The 18,926-nt window shown below is 38.7% G+C and overlaps 1 protein-coding gene across 1 annotated transcript; it reads left to right on the top strand.

Annotated features, from left to right (window-relative positions):
- The first annotated feature begins 8,956 nt into the window (after positions 1-8,956).
- LOC117908323 lies at positions 8,957-10,651 on the top strand. The gene has a single exon (XM_034821923.1). The coding sequence runs from the start codon at positions 8,957-8,959 to the stop codon at positions 10,649-10,651; it is 1,695 nt and encodes a 564-aa protein (XP_034677814.1).
- Positions 10,652-18,926: the final 8,275 nt, after the last annotated feature.

Raw genomic sequence — 18,926 nt, 5'->3', positions numbered from 1 at the left:
TTCGCTTTGGGCCCAAAGAAGCTCTCACGACTTTAAAATGCGTGTACAAGGTTAAGAGGAGCTCATACTTATATAACACCAAAAACTTTCTCTCCTCATCAAGTGCTATATAAGTGAAATTTCAAACCAACAAAAATTAGGTGTAAGGTTTTGACTAAATACACTTAGGTACCACTGGTTTGAAATATCATCAAATACCTTTCCTATTATTTTTATTTATTATTTTTACTTATCTACCCTCCCATTTAAAATAAAGAGTATATAGATGAAATTTTAAACTAATGAAAATCAGAGGTATGCAATTAAAACATTAGGAAAGGTGAATAAAATTAACCCATTATATGTTCAATTATTAACTAAAGGCATGTGCTACCCCGTGGTGCATAGGTTGAATTTTAAACCTAAAAGACCAAGTACCTTATCTGTTAGTTTTCCCATTTTGCTGTCGAAAAATGGCTTTAGCCCAATATCAACGGCATGTCCTGATTTTTTTAACCTTACTTAGGACCCAATTAATTTCCTCAACCATCAGCATCATATTTATTGAAATGATACCACATTAGTTGCTTCAATACCATTTTCTAATATTTGTTGCTTTTATTGAGACTACATTGGTTCCTTTTCACTAATTCAACTAAAATGAGATTTTGTAAGTCTCCTTAAAGTGCATTTGACAGTGTTTTTAAAAAATATTTTTACACTAAAAAATATTTTAAAAGAAAAATTAGGGGCATGTTTGATAACAATTTTTAAAAACAGTTTTAAAAACAATTTTTTTTTAGAATAATTTTTAAAAACTATTCTAAGATATTTTGTAAAATAAAAATCTTTTCGAAAATTTAAAATATTTTTAACCTATTTTTAATATTTTTAAATATGTTTTAAAAATTATTTTTATATTTAGTGTTTTATTTTTAATCATTCTACAGGTTTGTATAATCATTTTTCAAAATAGTCATAAAAAAAACAAGTAAAAATAACATAAAATAACTAAAAGATGTTATTTGAAAACATCTTATTTTTTGCTTTTAATAATAAAAAACAAAAAACAATTTTTGATTATCAATTTTTTAGAGAACAAAAACTTGTTCTTGAAAACAATTTTCAAACAGGCACTAGGAGTTTAGTAAAATTTATGAAAAACTTTTAAAATTTTGAAAAACCATTTTACATTGTTAAAAAATCACTTATTGTAATTTTAAAGAAATTATTGAGAAATGATTCTTCTAAAAATACTTTTAAAAAAAACACTTTCATTAAAAACATTTCCAATAGAAACACTATCAAACTCATCTTATTTGCTTTTGTTTTTGTTATTTTCAATCAATTCTTTTTTTTTTTTTCGATATTTATACCATCATGTTTTAGTTATATATATATATATATCAGCCACATACGATATCTTCTTCTATCCTCATGAACTCCATACGTCCATGTCATTTCTTTTGTTATCTTCATAAACCCTATGTATACATTCCTTTTCATTTAATATTCTTGACCAACCAAGTATATCTCATAATTACGGCTTTCATGCATGTGTGTTTCCCACTTGTCCACCTAATCCTTTACAAAATTAACATTTTAATATAAGGCTCCATGTGACTTTTACACTCCTCACATGCCCCAAGCTATCTGACTCCCTTCTCCAATTCCCCTCAATTTCTCATTCTTTTATTACATCTAAAATTTGATTCTAAGTGTATTTGGTTCATCCTATTATAAAAGAAAATAAGATAAAAATGGAGGTGGGAAAATTAAAATCTTATCCAAAATATATAAGATTTGATTTTCATAATAATAAATTTTTCCATTTAAAAAAATAATTCAAATGCATTAATAATATATATTAAATTAATTTTTCAATCGTATTTTCTATTCTAGTGCTCCTAACATCAATTTATTCGAGCTTTGATAATTACTTAATTGTACATTTGTACCTTTATCTAGGACAATTATAATAAAATAGAAAAGAAAAAGAAAAAAAAGAAAAAAATTCTTTTTACTTAGTTTTATATTAATATTTTTTTTTTATTTGCTTTAATGTTCCCCAAACATATATACACAAAAAAAATGTTTTTAAATATAAAATATGAAATCCTAATGTTTTTTTTTAAATAGTAAAATAATTAATAAATAAAACTACAATCTTCAAACAAGTAATTTATATATATATATATTTTAAGATTATCTAAATCCACTTTTTTTTCTTTTTTTTCTTTTGTATTTGCTAATTGTTCGTATGCCTTAAAACTCAAGTTATAGCTGGGCTTTTCCCAACTTGTCCACTAAATGTATTGTTTTAAGTCACTTCAATATTATACCAAAGGCTTCAATATATACCAAAGGCCAATATATGAGTGTAGGTATCTGACTCAAATTTTTTGTTTTTTATTTTTAGGATAGTCAATATTTATAAAATTTGATTAGGATGAAGAAATTATTCATTTAGTATTAATTCATAAGATTATGATGGTATATGGTTTTGTATTGGATGTTGAGATAAAAGGAAAAAGTGAGTAAAGAGAGAATAGAGTTCAACGTATAAAAGGAAAAAGAGAGTAAAGATTGGATAGAGTTCGAAAAAGATGTATTAGGCTTTAAGGAAAAAAAGATTGAAAAAAATTAAGAAAAAGTTTGAAGGGTGTATATTTGAAGTTTAATAATAAATTTGATTTGCTCATCGCATGAATGTCGAAAATGATTGCACATGAATATTTTATTTTCTTTGTTTCATTTATTTTTTCTATTTTGTCTCGGTGTCGTGATTTTCCCAACCATCACTCCTGCATGTGAAAAATTCACTTGCTTCAAAATAAGTTGGCATTATTAACGTGACATTTTTCACATTCTTTATTGTATTTTCCTACACACTTTACAATATATATAAAAAAAAATTTAGTCATTGGCTCGCATTCCTTCAAATTCTTTATTATAATTTCTCTACTATTTGTGACACTTTCAAAGCATTAAAAATTAACGTTATGGAAGCTCGGTTTTGCATGTGAATGCTGACATGCACGCTTTCCCCGAGTTCCCAACACCACAGTCAGCAAATTATTATAATGATTGCATCCACACACTAATCCACATTAACCAAAGGAAACAAATGCGTTTTGCCACTCCAAGGAGACGTTGGCCCCCTCCTCCCGACGTCTCTCCCATCCAACGGTTGGAAATGATCCCTGATATCATCCTATGGTCTGAAACGTTTCTTAATTGCTATTTCTTAATTATTGATATGATACCATGGACCAATCCATTAAAGTTTTCTGACAATTATTTCTAAAATTACTAAGCTCTTTCAAGAATTCAAACATAAATCTCACTTGATTTAAAAATCATTTGCTTATTCAAAAATTTGAAAAATTATGCTTTTTGAAAATTTATGCTTATATAGAGAAAAATTAAAAATGATAGTTATATAGAGAGAAACAACTAGCATAATAATTCTTGATTAGTTTTATTATAAGAAATTAGATATTATTTGGTTTAATATTTTAATTTCAAAGTATTTTTAAAAATTATTAGACTCATTAAAAATCCAATATATCAACTCACACTTGATTTGGAGTCATTTGTCTAGTGATTTTTTTTAAAATATAATTATATGGAGAAGAGAATTTGACAGTCATTCTAGCCCAATTTGGGAATTATGATATTAATTCCCTTAATTTTTTAGTTTCAAACTATTTTTAAAAATTATTAAACATGTTAATAAATCCAAAGCATTAAGGTTGCTCAATCCCAAATTTGTATGCCTAGTGAGAAAATTCCAAGAAACTTTAATTGGAACTAATAATCATATGGCTGTGTTATTATTTGTTTATGCATGTACTAACCCTTACCAAAATATGCATTATCCCATGTTTGGAACTACTATAACCATTGAATGACTTATAGTTCCCTTAATAAGTTCACCAACTTTCTTGAGTTTTGTCAATAGGTTAAAAAGCTTAAAAATAAAATGAAAGTTAATGCATTAGATTTAAAAATAATTTAAAACTCAAAAAACTTGAATTAATTAATATTTAAATTTCTTAAATTGAAACTAGTCTAAAATAATTATGTCTAAAATTTCCAACACAACAAATATATTGGTTTAATAGTTAGATATAATGTATCATTTATACTTCAATATATGTATTATTACCTATTTTTATAGTTTTTTTTAATATGTTTATGAGTTTTGATGAATTTTCATTTTATTGATGCTTTTTTCAAATATGATATGATATTTTTACATTTCTAATATTTTAGTATATTTTTAATATTTGAATAAAGCAAATGGCACGCACTTGGTGCTCTTAAAATATTAATTCCCCTTAACGGGAAAAAAGTTGGTCACAGGCTCTTTATAATTTCCACTTGCATGCATGGGAGTTCGCCCCTTGTACACCTAATCCACAACCCCCTATATGACTACCTTGCCTCCTATCCTCGTTCTCCTCAAATTTTCTATCTTTTATCATCATTAAAAGTTGATTTAGGTGTGTTTGACTCATCGAAATAAGAATGAAATTAAAGTCCTAATGATTTCATAACAATAATTTTTTCATTTAAAACACATTATTTTAATTGATTCCATGTGAATTCCAGTTGTTTTTCACTTGTTTATTCTCTCCCTTATATTGCTCTCATTTCACATTTTCATTTTTTTACTTTCTTGGCCATCTACATTTTGGTTTCTTTCAAATATGTAACACCATTGATCTTATGTTATGCATATTATAGTATATTATAATTGAAAATACAAAAATTTTAAATTAATTTTAATTATATTTGATCTCTTCGATGTGAAAACTAAACATTAAAAAATCATTTTCTTTTCTTTTAAAAAATGATGAGAAAAGCTTGGGATAACTCATGGATTTGAAAATATTTTTTAAACTATTTTAAAATGATTGTAATTTTGTCGAATCCTCATAATACCACGTGCTACCTGCACCTTTTTTTTATTAAGGATTTATTAAGATAAGGTTACTTTATTAACTTTTATGAGAAGTCACTTGATTTATACGAGAGAATATTAGAAGTGAAATCAAGCAATGAGGTTAACAATGGATTGATATAAAAGTATAAAAAGTGCTTTGGTCCAAAAATGAAAAGACACTAAAGCAATATGGAAGAAACAATCAAGGAAAACAAGAATATGATGCCTAGTGTCACTTAGCTAGAAAAGTTTTGCAGAGAAAATTACATCCTTCATGTAAAATGCATCATATTTTTGTATTTATTTGTGTTTTTCACTACATTTCAACTTTTTTATTTTTTGGTTTCTCTTACACTATGTTTGGTTATCGAAAAATTTGAGGGAAAATGCAAAGGAAATAAAATAGAGAGGAAAAATAAAATGAAAGAAAAAGTGAAAGAAAGAAAAAAATAGAGTTAAAGATGATAAATTATTTTTATTTACTACTTCAAACTCATTTTGTTTATTTTAACTCATCAATATAAAGATTAAATAATTTTAAAATGCATAAGTTTCTAATTAATTTTAATTATATTTAATTTTATTTGAAATATTTTATAGGACAACCAAATATGAGAAAATAATTTTCCTTAGCAATTAATTAAAGTAACCTTACCTTAATAAATCCTTAATAAAACCTATGGAAGGTCCAATCCATATATTGTGAAGTTTTGGAAAGCTTTTTTTTTTCTTTTGTTTTTCTATAGGAAAAATGGACCACTTCAATTTTTTATATTAAAGTAGGTAGGGTTGATTGTTTTCACAATATATGGATTGTAACCTTTCTATACTTTTGATTGATGCTTACTATTGGCTTTATGATAGACATTGTTCTTATGGTTCTTTTTATATCATTCTTCTAATATAAGAATTTTAAAAAAGACAAGACTTATAGTCTAATAAAATATATTTATTCAACAGGTTGCTTATATAATGAAGTTCATTTATATCCCAATATTAATAAGAGAAGGGGAAGATGCTGATTTTTATGTTGAAGAGTATGGTTCTATCAATTTATTTTATCTTTTCTAGAGATCATTCTATGCTTTTTATCCCTAAAGGCCTAAAAGATAGACTAATCAAGACTTTTAATTTAATTAATTAGATAGTTTTCCTATAAATGTTCGAATTAGAATTTTGATTCTAGGTTTAACTTAAAATTTATAAGCATAGTTATCATTTCCTTGACATGTTTTGATGATATTAGTTAAAGCTATAAATCATTAGTTTGAAGGTTTCAACTATTCATAATTACTAGAGACACCTAGGTTGTTTTTTTTTTTTTTTGTGGTGAATTTCAAATGATAAATTCTTTTCTTTTGTTATAGGAGATATAAATCACTTCAGTGTTTGATATGAAAGTCGATATGGTTGATAATTTTCACAATATATGGATGATAACCTTTCTATACTTTTGATTTGACTTCATGATATACGTTGTTCTTATAATTTTTTTCGTACTATTCTTTTAATATAAGAATTTTAAAATGACATGGCTCATAGTCTAATAAGATATATTTATTCGACAGGTTGCTTATATAATGAAGTTCATTTATATCCCAATATTAATGAGAGAAGGGAAAGATGTTGATTTTTATGTTGAAGATTGTTGAAGAGTATGGTTCTATATATCAATTTATTTTATCTTTTCTAGAGATTGTTCTATACTTTTTATCCCTAAAGCCTAAAAGATAGGCTACTTAAGACTTTTAATATAATTAATTAGACAGTTTTCCTATAAATGTTCGAATTAGAATTTTGATTCTGGATTTAACTAAACATTTAAAAGCATAGTTATCCTTTCCTTGGCATGCTTTCATGATATTAGTTGAAGCTATAAATCATTAGTTTGAAGGTTTAATTTATTTAGAAATACTAGTGAAGCCTGGCTTTTTTCTCTTTTTTTGTGGTGAATTTCAAATGATAATAAATTCTTTTCTTTTTCTTAGGAGAAATAAACAACTTCAATGCTTTATATGAAAGTGGATATGGTTGATCGTTTTCACAAGTACATGGATGGTAACCTTTCTATACTTTTGATTGATACTTACTATCAGCTTCATGATAGATGTTCTTATGATTCTTTTTATACCATTCTTTTAATATAAGAATTTTAAAAAAGACATGATTCATAATCTAATAAGATATATTTATTATGACAGGTTGTTTATAAAAATGAAGTTCATCTATATCCCAAAGTTGAGAGAAGGGAAAGATGTTGGTTTTATGTTGAAGATGGCTGAAGAGTACTATTCTATCAATTTATTTTATGTTTCTTAGAGATTGTTCTGTCTTTTTTATTGGGCCTAACATATATCATTGATCTTTCCTTGCTGAAATAGGTTTTGCCTATATGAGAGCAATTTCTCATAATGAAGAGTGAAGATGAAAGTGTTAACCTCTTACATTTGGGAATCAACAGACAATCTCATATTTCAAAGCCTTAAAATGCATTACTGAAACATGGAAAGTAAAAAGGGAATGTATGGATTAAGAGGATGGTTGATTGATAAAGGAATTGTGGATTCAAAATTCTCCATCATTGCTATCATGGGTGATTGTTGAAGCTTTAGTTCAAACCCAAACATGAGATAATGGCACTCATTGTAGGGACCCCTCCACCTGACGACACGTGGCACACAGTTCTATCCAGATCAGTTCCATCCGGATTCCCCCAAGAAGACACGTGGCACGCTTCTCCTATCCGGACTCCCTGAAATAGAAGCACACGGCACTCGCAAAGCATCACATCCGAACCGCCGCCAATTCTCATCTGGCGACCTTTCATATTCTATCCGGATATGTTTGTCCGGATCATCGACCAAAGTAAGCATGCCTTACTACGTCATTCTGACATCCTGTCACAATTCACATTCCGACGCCTGTAGAGTGAAAAGACAGAAGTGACGGCAAGTCACTTCCCACGATCTCTGACAGTCACGGCGCCTCCCACAATCTCTGACAACCGCCCGTAGGGTGAGGATGTCCCTGCTACCACCTAGTGGCATCATGGTAAACCAAAAAGACTTCCATCATTTATGGAGGAGAGAGAACTTCTGATGCTATATATATGAACCTTCGCACAAAGAGGAAGGTAAGCTTGCTATACCTAGTAAAAGGCCAACTGTGCCAACTGATTTTATCTCTCTTTCCATGGCTGACAAAACCATCGGAGGGTGTGTCCAGACACCCTGTCCGGACGCCTTTTGCAGGGACGATTGAGTCAAGAACCTATATTGGTTGAGATCGTGCGTTCATCCATCTGGCAGCTACGTGGATCACCAAGGACACGAGGCCTCAACATTGGCGCCATCTGTGGGAACTTTTTCGCTGATTCAATCACCGGCAAAGATGGCCACATCTTCCCGAAGCCGTTCATCTGGAAGGGGACAGGAAGATAATTTTGAATGGCGTCAAGCCATCGAAAAAAGACAGTTAGCAAGCGAGCGACAACTGCAAGCTCTCATCCAAGAAACGACAAGATTAAGAGAGGAAAACGCGATATTGCGTATCCAGGCGTCATCGACGGGGCCTCCCCGCCATCAGCTTTCAGGAGGCCAAGTAGCCAACTCAAGGCCTCACCCAGAGTCGATATACCCTGGAACAGCGGGACCAATCCCTGAAACACGCAATGCTGGGCCACACGGGCCACACACACCCATGCCTCGAGCTCTCCGTGAGGAAAGCTCAAAATCCAACCATTTCTCATCTAAGAGACAACGTGACAGAAGATCCCAGTTGTCGGGCGCAATGCGTGCGAGACTGGGCGCCCAGGAGCCTGGCAGGCCAAGGCCACCAATAGCCACCACATGGGGAGTGCACCACGATCCTACGGTCGCCCCTATGCCACAAAACGTTATCCCGCACCGTGATCCCTTGGTCACCCCTATGGTGCAGGACGTTCCCCCGCGCCAAGCGGTACGATAAACTGGGAGAAATCCCCCAAACGAGCCACCCATTGGCTCCATCAGCAAAAGGCTGGACGACATGCTCTCCACGCCTTTCTGCTCTCATATCATTCATTACGAGCCCCCTAGGGGATTCCTCGTACCAAAATTCTCCACATACGATGGGTCCAGCGATCCTTTCGACCATATCATGCATTATCGACAGCTCATGACTCTCGATATAGGCAACGACTCGCTGCTGTGCAAAGTATTCCCCGCCAGCCTACAAGGGCAGACCCTCTCATGGTTCCATCGCCTACCTCCCAACTCTGTTGACAATTTCAGAGATCTATCGGAAGCCTTCGTAGGGCAATACTTATGCTCCGCTCGACATAAGCAGAATATCAGCACCTTGCAAAACATAAAAATGAAGGATAATGAATCCTTGAGGGAATTCGTGAAGCGATTTGGTCAGGCTGTCCTACAAGTGGAGGCTTGCAGCATGGACGCTGTCCTACAGATCTTCAAGCGAAGCATCTATCCAGGCACTCCATTTTTTGAGTCACTAGCTAAGAAGCCTCCAACGACGATGGACGACTTATTTCGACTTGCGAACAAATACTCAATGCTTGAAAATGACGTACGGGCAGCCACCCAGCAAGTGTTGGTTGCCGGACATCCGTCCAAGGATAGTACAGAAAGAAGTGCCAAACTTCCGGACAGGCCAAGGCCATCTGACCGAAGGCAAGAAGGACCAAGTCGCCCGGAAATGCCACCCCTCACACCTCTCTCCATAACTTATAAGAAGCTTCTCCCTATGATCCAAAGCATGCCCGATTTTAGGTGGCCTAAACCCCTCGGATCGGATCCATCCAAAAGGGATCATAACAAAAAATGCGCTTACCACAAGGAGCATGGCCACACAACGGAGACATGCAGAAGCCTCCAATATTTGGTGGAAAGGCTTATAAAGGCGGGACACCTGAGGCAATACCTCCGCTCAGACGCCGGAGGTAGAGGCGCTTCCCAGAACCACAACTCTGGAACCCCTACGGTTCCAGCCGCCCCCAAAGCTGTCATAAACTACATCAATGGAGGCCCATCGGATGAGGAGCTCAACTCCAAACGAAAAAGGCAGAAATTGTTACGGGAAGCAATGGTGCGTGAGCGTGTCAACTCCATCTGGCCTGAGATAACCGAAGAAGGTCCTCGCCCTATAGACGGGACGATCACTTTCCCACCAGTAGACCCCACACGGATATTACGACTGCACCGTGATGCCCTCATTCTATCCTTGGGGATGGACAAATTCGACGTAAGACGCATCTTAATTGACCCAGGCAGCTCAGCCGATCTGGTACAAGCATCGGTCATAAGCCACATGGGACACAATTTAGTTGGTCTCGAAAACCCTGGAAGAATCCTGTCCGGATTCAACGGGGCATCAACTATTTCCTTGGGAGACATTGTGCTGCCAGTCCAAGCTGGCCCAATCACTCTTAACGTTCAATTTTCGGTGGTACAAGATTTATCACCCTTCAATGTTATCTTGGGGCGCATATGGCTGCACTGCATGAAAGCTATCCCCTCCACATATCATCAAATGGTAAGTTTCCTTACCGAGGATGGGCAAATCAACCTATACGGCAGCCAGCTAGCCGCTTGCCAATGCTACCAGATAGCAAGAGAAGCAGGGACCAGTCAGGAGAATGAACCCCCCCCCCCCCCCCTGAGTCCACTCACGCACTTGACCAATAGCAGTCACTGTGTCCGGCAGACAAAGATCCCCCGGTAGCAGATCCCTTGCAAACAATCCAAATTTCGAAAGAGGATGTTCACCTTACTCATATCAGTTCCCTCTTAACGCCTGAAGAAACCCAGAACATCCAGGACGTCCTCCGACAAAACCATGACGTTTTCACGTGGGCACACTCTGATATGAAGGGAATTCACCCCTCCATCGTCTCTCATAAACTTAATGTTTTACCAACAGCGAAACCCATCCGGCAGAGGGTTAGACGTTTCCACCCGGACAGACAAAAAATCATCCAGAATGAGATTGACAAGTTGCTGGAAGCCGGATTCATCAAAGAAGTGGAATATCCGGACTGGTTGGCAAATGTAGTAGTGGTACCCAAAAAAGAAGGCAAATGGCGGGTCTGCGTCGACTACACCAACCTCAATAAAGCATGTCCAAAAGATAGTTTCCCTTTGCCACGAATAGATCAAATTGTGGATTCCACTGCTGGGCAAGGGATGCTCTCCTTCCTGGACGCTTTCTCCGGATATCACCAAATCCCCATGGCCCCGGATGATCAAGAGAAGACAGCCTTCATAACGCCACACGGACTTTATTGTTACAAAGTCATGCCATTTGGTCTCAAAAATACTGGCGCCACTTATCAGAGACTGATGACAAAGATATTCAAACCTCTAATCGGCCGCACAGTAGAGGTATATATTGATGATATCGTGGTTAAGAGCAAAACCCGTGAGGAGCATGTTCTCCACTTACAAGAAGTTTTTCACCTCTTGAGGAAGTTTGACATGAAGTTGAATCCTTCTAAATGCGCCTTTGGCGTAAGTGCTGGCAAATTCCTGGGATTTATGGTCAGCCAAAGGGGGATAGAGGTTAGCCCAAATCAAGTCAAAGCAGTTATGGAAACACCAACCCCCAGGAACAAGAAGGAATTGCAGCGCCTCACAGGCAAGCTTGTCGTCCTGGGACGCTTTATAGCCCGCTTCACTGATGAACTGCGACCTTTCTTCCTAGCAATACGAAAGGCCGCAACAAGCGGATGGGCAGACAGTTGTCAAAACGCTTTTGAAAAAATTAAACACTGCCTTACGTAACCACCCATCCTGAGCAGCTCCTTCCCCGAAGAAAGATTATACATGTACCTGGCTGTGTCAGAATGGGCAATTAGCGTTGTTCTATTCCGCTGCCCATCACCAAAGGAACAAAAGCCTATCTACTACGTCAGCAGAGCATTAGCGGACGTAGAAACCAGATATTAAAAAATGGAACTAACGACCTTAGCTCTTCGAAGTGCCGCCCAGAAGCTCCGCCCCTACTTTCAAGCCCACCCGGTGGTCGTGCTAACTGACCAACCTCTTCGCAACATTCTGCACAAGCCAGATTTAACCGGTAGAATGCTTCAATGGGCCATATAATTGAGCGAATTTGGAATCGAGTTCCAACCCAGATTGTCCATGAAAGGCCAAGTGATGGCTGACTTCGTACTGGAATACTCCCGAAGGCCCATCCGACATAAGGAACCAAGTGAAAAAGAATGGTGGACATTGCGGGTTGATGGAGCCTCACGATCATCCGGCTCTGGAGTAGGGCTCCTGCTGCAATCCCCAACCGGAGAACATCTGGAGCAAGCCATCCGGCTAGGATTCCCCGCCTCTAACAATGAAGCGGAATATGAGGCCATCATATCCGGATTGGATCTCGCCTTGGCTCTATCCGTCTCCAGGCTTCGAGTCTATAGTGATTCCCAACTTGTGGTAAGACACATTCAGAACGAATACGAAGCCAAGGATGAGCGCATGGTGCGATACTTAAACAAAGTAAGAGACACCTTGCAGCGATTCACCGAATGGACAATTGAAAAAATCAGGCGGACTGACAACTCACGTGTCGATGCCCTGGCAGGCATAGCTGCTTCCTTTCCCATCAAAGAAGCTATACTATTGCCTATATATGTGCAAGCTAAACCTTCCGTCACGGAAGCCTCCACTTGCAACACCATTAAGGCAAACGAAACAGATGACAAAGGCTGGATGAAAGCCATCATCGAATACCTCCGGACAGGCACCCTGCTCGAAGAACCCAAGCAAGTACACAAGATTCGGGTGCAAGCCGCCCGCTTCACCCTGATAGGGGGGCACCTGTACAAGCGATCCTTTACAGGTCCCTACCTCAGATGTCTAAATCATTCAGAGTGTTGTATGTATTAGCTGAATTGCACGAGGGAGTATGTGGAAATCATTCCGGAGGTCGGTCTTTGGCACACAGGGCCTATTCGCAAGGTTATTACTGGCCTACGATGAAAAAGGATGCGGCGACATATGTCAAAAAATGTGACAAATGTCAAAGGCATGCCCCCATTCCACATATGCCATCAGGAGAATTGAAACCAATCTCAGGACCCTGGCCCTTCGCACAGTGGGGCATGGACATAGTAGGACCTCTACCAGCCACACCCGCCTAGAAAAAATTCCTGCTCGTCGCCACGGATTACTTCAGTAAATGGGTAGAAGCCGAAGCATATGTTAGCATCAAAGATAAAGATGTCACCAGATTCGTATGGAAAAACATCATCTGCCGCTTTGGAATCCCCCAAACCATCATAGCCAACAATGGTCCACAGTTTGATAGCATCGCATTCCGGAATTTCTGTTCGGAACTAAACATCCGGAATTCATACTCCACACCACGTTATCCTCAAAGTAATGGGCAAGCAGAGGCCACAAACAAAACTCTAGTCATTGCCTTGAAGAAAAGGCTCGAGCAAGCCAAAGGAAAATGGGTGGAGGAGTTACCCGGCGTCCTGTGGGCTTATCGAACCACACCCGGACGTCCGACAGGAAACACTCCCTTCGCCCTCGCATATGGTATGGATGCAATCATTCCTACTGAAATTGGGCTACCCACTATCTGGACCGAGGCATGAAGGCAGGATGATGCAAATGATGAACTAGGAAGAAATTTGGATTGGGCAGACGAAGTAAGAGAAACTGCATCTATCCAGATGACTGACTATCAACAAAGGGCATCAGCTCATTACAATCGCAAAGTAAGGCCCAGAAGCTTCAAAAATGGTACGCTGGTCCTTAGGAAAATTTTCGAAAATACTGCTGAAGTAGGAGCTGAAAAATTTCAAGCCAACTGGGAAGGCCCCTATGTAGTATCTAAGGCAAGTGAAAGTGGAGCTTATCATCTACAAAAACTAGACGGAACCCCACTACTCAGACCATGGAATGTATCCAATCTAAAGCAATATTACCAATGAAATAAGAGCCAAAAGAAAGAAACACAATTTGAATAAGTATATTTTATTGATACTTGTGAAAAATTGTGTACAAAGAGGCCTCCGGACTACAAAATATAGAGAAATGATAGCAGTAAAAAAATTATTACAAAAAGAAAAGCCATCATTGAGCAGGCTTGCTGCGCAGCTTCTCCTCTTCACCCGGGGGAATTGAAGGGACGTCTCGCTTGATTCCATGTTTCTTCATACAGCAACGATAGCCGAAGAAGTACATTTCATCTACTTGTTTTTGATAGTCCGCTTCAAGTTCTTCCATTTCTGTAGCAAACTCAGCCTCCAGCTCTTCTTTTTGCACTGATAAGCGCAACTGCAAATCTTCTCTCTGCTTTTTCTCAATAGATACCTCCGTCCGGAGTTGCCTCACTTCCCCCCTCAGATGAGCCATCTCGTCCTCTGCCTCAAGCAGGCGGGCATCCATAGATTCCTCCCGGCTCTTTGCCTCAGTAAGCTCTTCCCGAAGAGCCTCGTTTCTTTTCGAGCAGCAGATAAGCTGGCCTCGGCCTGCTCCAGTCTCAAGCGCAGCTTCTCTTCATCATTTTTGCGCTGAGAGACAAAGGCCTTGGTGTAGTTAGCAGTTCGCAGCAAGTCAGAGAAAAGGTCACGTTGACGAGCCATGCCGCGAATGCCACTCACCAGCTGCAGAAAAGCACACAAACAAGAAAAGCAAAGTTATAAACCATGCAACAAACACATCAATATGGTGAAAAAAATCAAAACAGGTACACTATACCATTTCCACTGTGTCGAACATTTGGGCTGAAGGCGCAGCAACATCTGAGCCGGATGGAATCCGTTTCAGCTTCTCTTCCATCTCCGCATAGCTGAAAGGGCTAGCGAAGATGCAAATTGCATCATCAACAGGAATTCCCCCTAAAGAGGCATCAGAGAGTGACTCCTCCTCCACCGGGTCCACGGCCCCATCTTTCTCGGTCGGATGGGTCTCTCTGGGTGAACCCCCATCCGGGACCAGCACTGGGGTGGCTGGGTTCTCTTCCGCCATCTCCGTCTCACTGCCCTTCGGGTGACCCTCCTGGACGGACGAGCAGCTGACTTCAATGGTTTCCAAGAACCGATCCTGAAGCCGCCCAATGAGGCCGAACTTCAAGTCACGCGCCGAACATGACCTTCTTGTGGCTGGTCCCTCCACCGGTACAAGGGCACAAGCGCTTGGCTCGCAAGGAGGTGAAGCCTGATTTTCTACCCCCGTTTCTTCGGTTGGGAATACCGGGGGAGGCAATGTTGCAGCCGCATCCGAATGAGGAGAGCCCGGCTAATTTATTGAAGTTGCTTTCTCAACCACAAGAGCCAGACGCCCAACCGCTGACATTGAAGGCCTAGAAAGGTTTAGACCCGCAAGATGTCCGAAGCCGCTTGAGATAGAAGGCGGGAGGGGGTTTTCTGGCTCTCTTATTGTTTCTTCCTTTTCATAACCTATAGGGGGTGGTACAAACTCCTTCGAGGGAGTTGGGACCTTTATTTCCTTTCCCTTATTCAGAACCAGCTTCCTCTTCTTTTTCGCTGGAACATCAGTAGGTGGAGAGGACGCGGACCGTTTGCCACCCGGAGCCTTCCGCAAGAGCCCTTCTTGTCTTTTCTTTTCCCGATTATTGAGACGGGCTTTGCATTTCCGGGCGTCTGCCTTCCGCACCTCCGCGTAGAATGGAAGGTCTTTTAGAACATAATGCTCCCCAGCCACTACCTTCTTTGGCAGCTTCCTGGGGAGAATATTGATAATGTATTCTTGGGGCTCCTGGACAACGGCCAGCAGGTTTCGCGCAGTAAGCAGCGTCTCATGATGCCTCTCAATGGCAGCAATCTCAAATAACTTGTTCAGTCGAGCGAATGACGCTTTTTCTACCCACTCGACTACGCGACCCCTCCTGTCCGGACCTGCATTACCAGCAACCAAAAACATTAAGCCATCTGATAATCCCAAACAAGAAAAACAACAAGACGAATGCAAGATAACCCCGCAAACTGTCTTACCCGGAAGCACCAATGAATGTTGGGGGAAAATGGCCTCTCCGGGTGCTCTATTAGCCCCGCCCAGGCACCCCGGACCAGCACATGTCCCTTCGTTCCTCCCTTTGTCGAATCCGGCAGCTCAGTCACCAGTTGAAGGGAAGACAAATGGGCAACCATGCTAAAAATATCATTTTTACCCTTCTTAAGGGAATAGACAAAAAGAACCTCTAACAGCGAGAGCTCTAAATTGAAAAGCATACGTAGAATGCTACATCCCATCAAAACCCGGACTATGTTGGGGTGGATGTAGGCTGGTGGAATCTGAGTAAAGTGGAGGAATTCCTTGAACAGAGAAGGTAGAGGGAACCGGAGCCCAGCATTAAACTGCTCCTTGGTGAACACGATGGCATGGTCCTCTGCTTGATCAGTCGATACGGGTTCTCCATCCAAAAATTCCACGAGCACGCTATTTGGGATGAAGAACCGTTCGCGAAACTCTTGCACAGTCAACTTATCCACAGCCTTCTTGGCATGAGCACCACTGGACGAGCCAGGTGAGGTAACTGCCTTGGATGCAGACATTTTTTACCTTGGGCCTGAAATGGAATCTGCATGGAAGCATGCCAACAGTCAAACACAGTAAGCCAACCCAGCAAACCTCAAAACCCCACCCCAAAGACGATTCAATACCCCACAAAAAGCACAGGGGGGCAACATAAACCTTAAACACACCTAAAACACAGACAAGAACCCCCCAAAAAACCCTAGCAACCAAATATCAACACTCAGTCGCAAGCAACTTGCCCAAAGCAAGCCAACAACAGCCAACAAAACAAACACAAAAGACAAAGCAAAGTGAACGTACCGAGGGGAAACTGGGAAAGTAGGGTTGAAAACCGCAAATGAAGTCACCGTCACGACGCGAAGTATTGCCGGCAGAAAACCCTAGCAGCTTCACTCAACAAAACGAAGGTACGCAGAAGATAGAAGAAGCAATAATAGGAAAAACACAGTAGGAAAATGCAAAAGGAAGGAACAGTTTGCTATATATAGGGAGACAGTCCCTCGGTATCCCAAATGCACAGCTACGCTATCATTGAAACGACATGCTGTCTAGGAATACCCAGAGACGGCGGTTCATCATAAATGCCCTTTTGACTCTTCGCCCCCGCTTGCCACATGGCCCAATGAGCGCAAACAGTCGCATCAGTTTTCAAAAAAGCAATCATTTTTAACCCGCCCATTCTGCCCGGGCAAAATGGGCAAGTTAAAAGGGGGGCATTGTAGGGACCCCTCCACCTGACGACACGTGGCACACAGTTCTATCCGGATCAGTTCCATCCGGATTCCCCCAAGAAGACACGTGGCGTGCTTCTCCTATCTGGACTCCCTGAAATAGAAGCACACGGCACTCGCAAAGCATCACATCCGAACCGCCACCAATTCTCATCCGGCGACCTTTCATATTCTATCCGGATATGTTTGTCCGGATCATCGACCAAAGTAAGCATGCCTTACTACGTCATTCTGACATCCTATCACAATTCACATTCCGACGCCTGCAGAGTGAAAAGACAAAAGTGACGGCAAGTCACTTCCCACGATCTCTGACAGTCACGGCGCCTCCCACAATCTCTGACAACCGCCCGTAGGGTGAGGATGTCCCTGCCACCACCTAGTGGCATCATGGTAAACCAAAAAGACTTCCATCATTTATGGAGGAGAAAGAACTTCTGATGCTATATATATGAACCTTCACACAAAGAGGAAGGTAAGCTTGCTATACCTAGTAAAAGGCCAACTGTGCCAACTGATTTTATCTCTCTTTCCATGGCTGACAAAACCATCGGAGGTGTGTCCGGACACCCTGTCCGGACGCCTTTTGCAGGGACGATTGAGTCAAGAACCTATATTGGTTGAGATCGTGCGTTCATCCATCTGGCAGCTACGTGGATCACCAAGGACGCGAGGCCTCAACACTCATGACTTCTAAATCTTCCTCAAGTGTATTTGTTTTCTAAACATTAATAGATGACTTCAAGTCTTTACAATTACAATTCTAGTTTACGAGTTTTTGTTCCATACTTATTGTGGATTAATGTATCTTTTGGAGTGGTACTTCAATGATGGTTATTTTTTGTATCCTTTTTGTACTTGTTTGTATGTAATCTTTTATTGAGTTCATTTTTCCTTACGTTCTTTTCTAATTTCTAATATTGAGCCCAATATACCGAGTGCTTTATATTTGAATCTGATTTTTTTTTATTTAATTTATTTAGTTCATTTTTATGTTGTCTCTGTATGGTGTAATCACCTACTATTTTTCCATTTACTGGCACACCATGGGTTTGTTACTCTAAAAAGCCTAAAATGAAAAGAATACATGAGCCCTGAATGCTGACTGTGTTGATTCCTCAAGTACAGGGAGTCTTTCCAAGCAAAGAATCCAGTAGGATGAGTATCGTTTTCTCAGATATGATGTTCCAAAGTGGTAGGGGACATTGAGAGACATGAGGTGAAGTAGTTCCAAAAGTGGTGCTGATTTTCTTTGGTTGAAAAAAAAAATAATTATGTATAGCTATGCAAACACCGAATAAATTTAAAATTCCAACCATAGAGGGTCTAATGAAGTTTTTCCGTTCACGGCCAATGCCCAACTTAAAGCCTCCAAATCTAGTTAGAGAGTATTTTATGTAATTTTGTCTAAGTAGCTCTGCCTTTGCAACCTTAACCTTTCTTCCATTATAACAACCTTATTTTCCTCTTGATGCCAATGTGAGATTTAAGGCTATATTAATTCTACTCTTTAGTTTTGTTATGAAAAATATAAAATAAAATAAAAATTCAAATATAATTAAAATTAATTAAAAATTTATGAAATTTTAATTTATTTAATCTTTATATAAAAAAGTTTTAAAAAAATGAGTTTGAAGTAGCGTATAAACATAATTTATCGATATTAAATATTTTTTTCCCTTTCTTTTTACTTTTTCTTCTTATTATATATTTTAAAATTATTAAATCTTTATATAATGGAGGAAAATA

Source organism: Vitis riparia, chromosome 19 (genome assembly GCF_004353265.1).
Source record: "Vitis riparia cultivar Riparia Gloire de Montpellier isolate 1030 chromosome 19, EGFV_Vit.rip_1.0, whole genome shotgun sequence".
NCBI lineage: Eukaryota > Viridiplantae > Streptophyta > Magnoliopsida > Vitales > Vitaceae > Vitis > Vitis riparia.
Note: the sequence above shows the minus strand (reverse complement) of the source record. Positions and strands in the feature narration are given on the sequence as shown.

Excerpts from the sequence above, each read along its gene's own strand:
- LOC117908323 (XM_034821923.1), top strand. The coding sequence starts at position 8,957 with ATGCTCTCCACGCCTTTCTGCTCTCATATCATTCATTACGAGCCCCCT.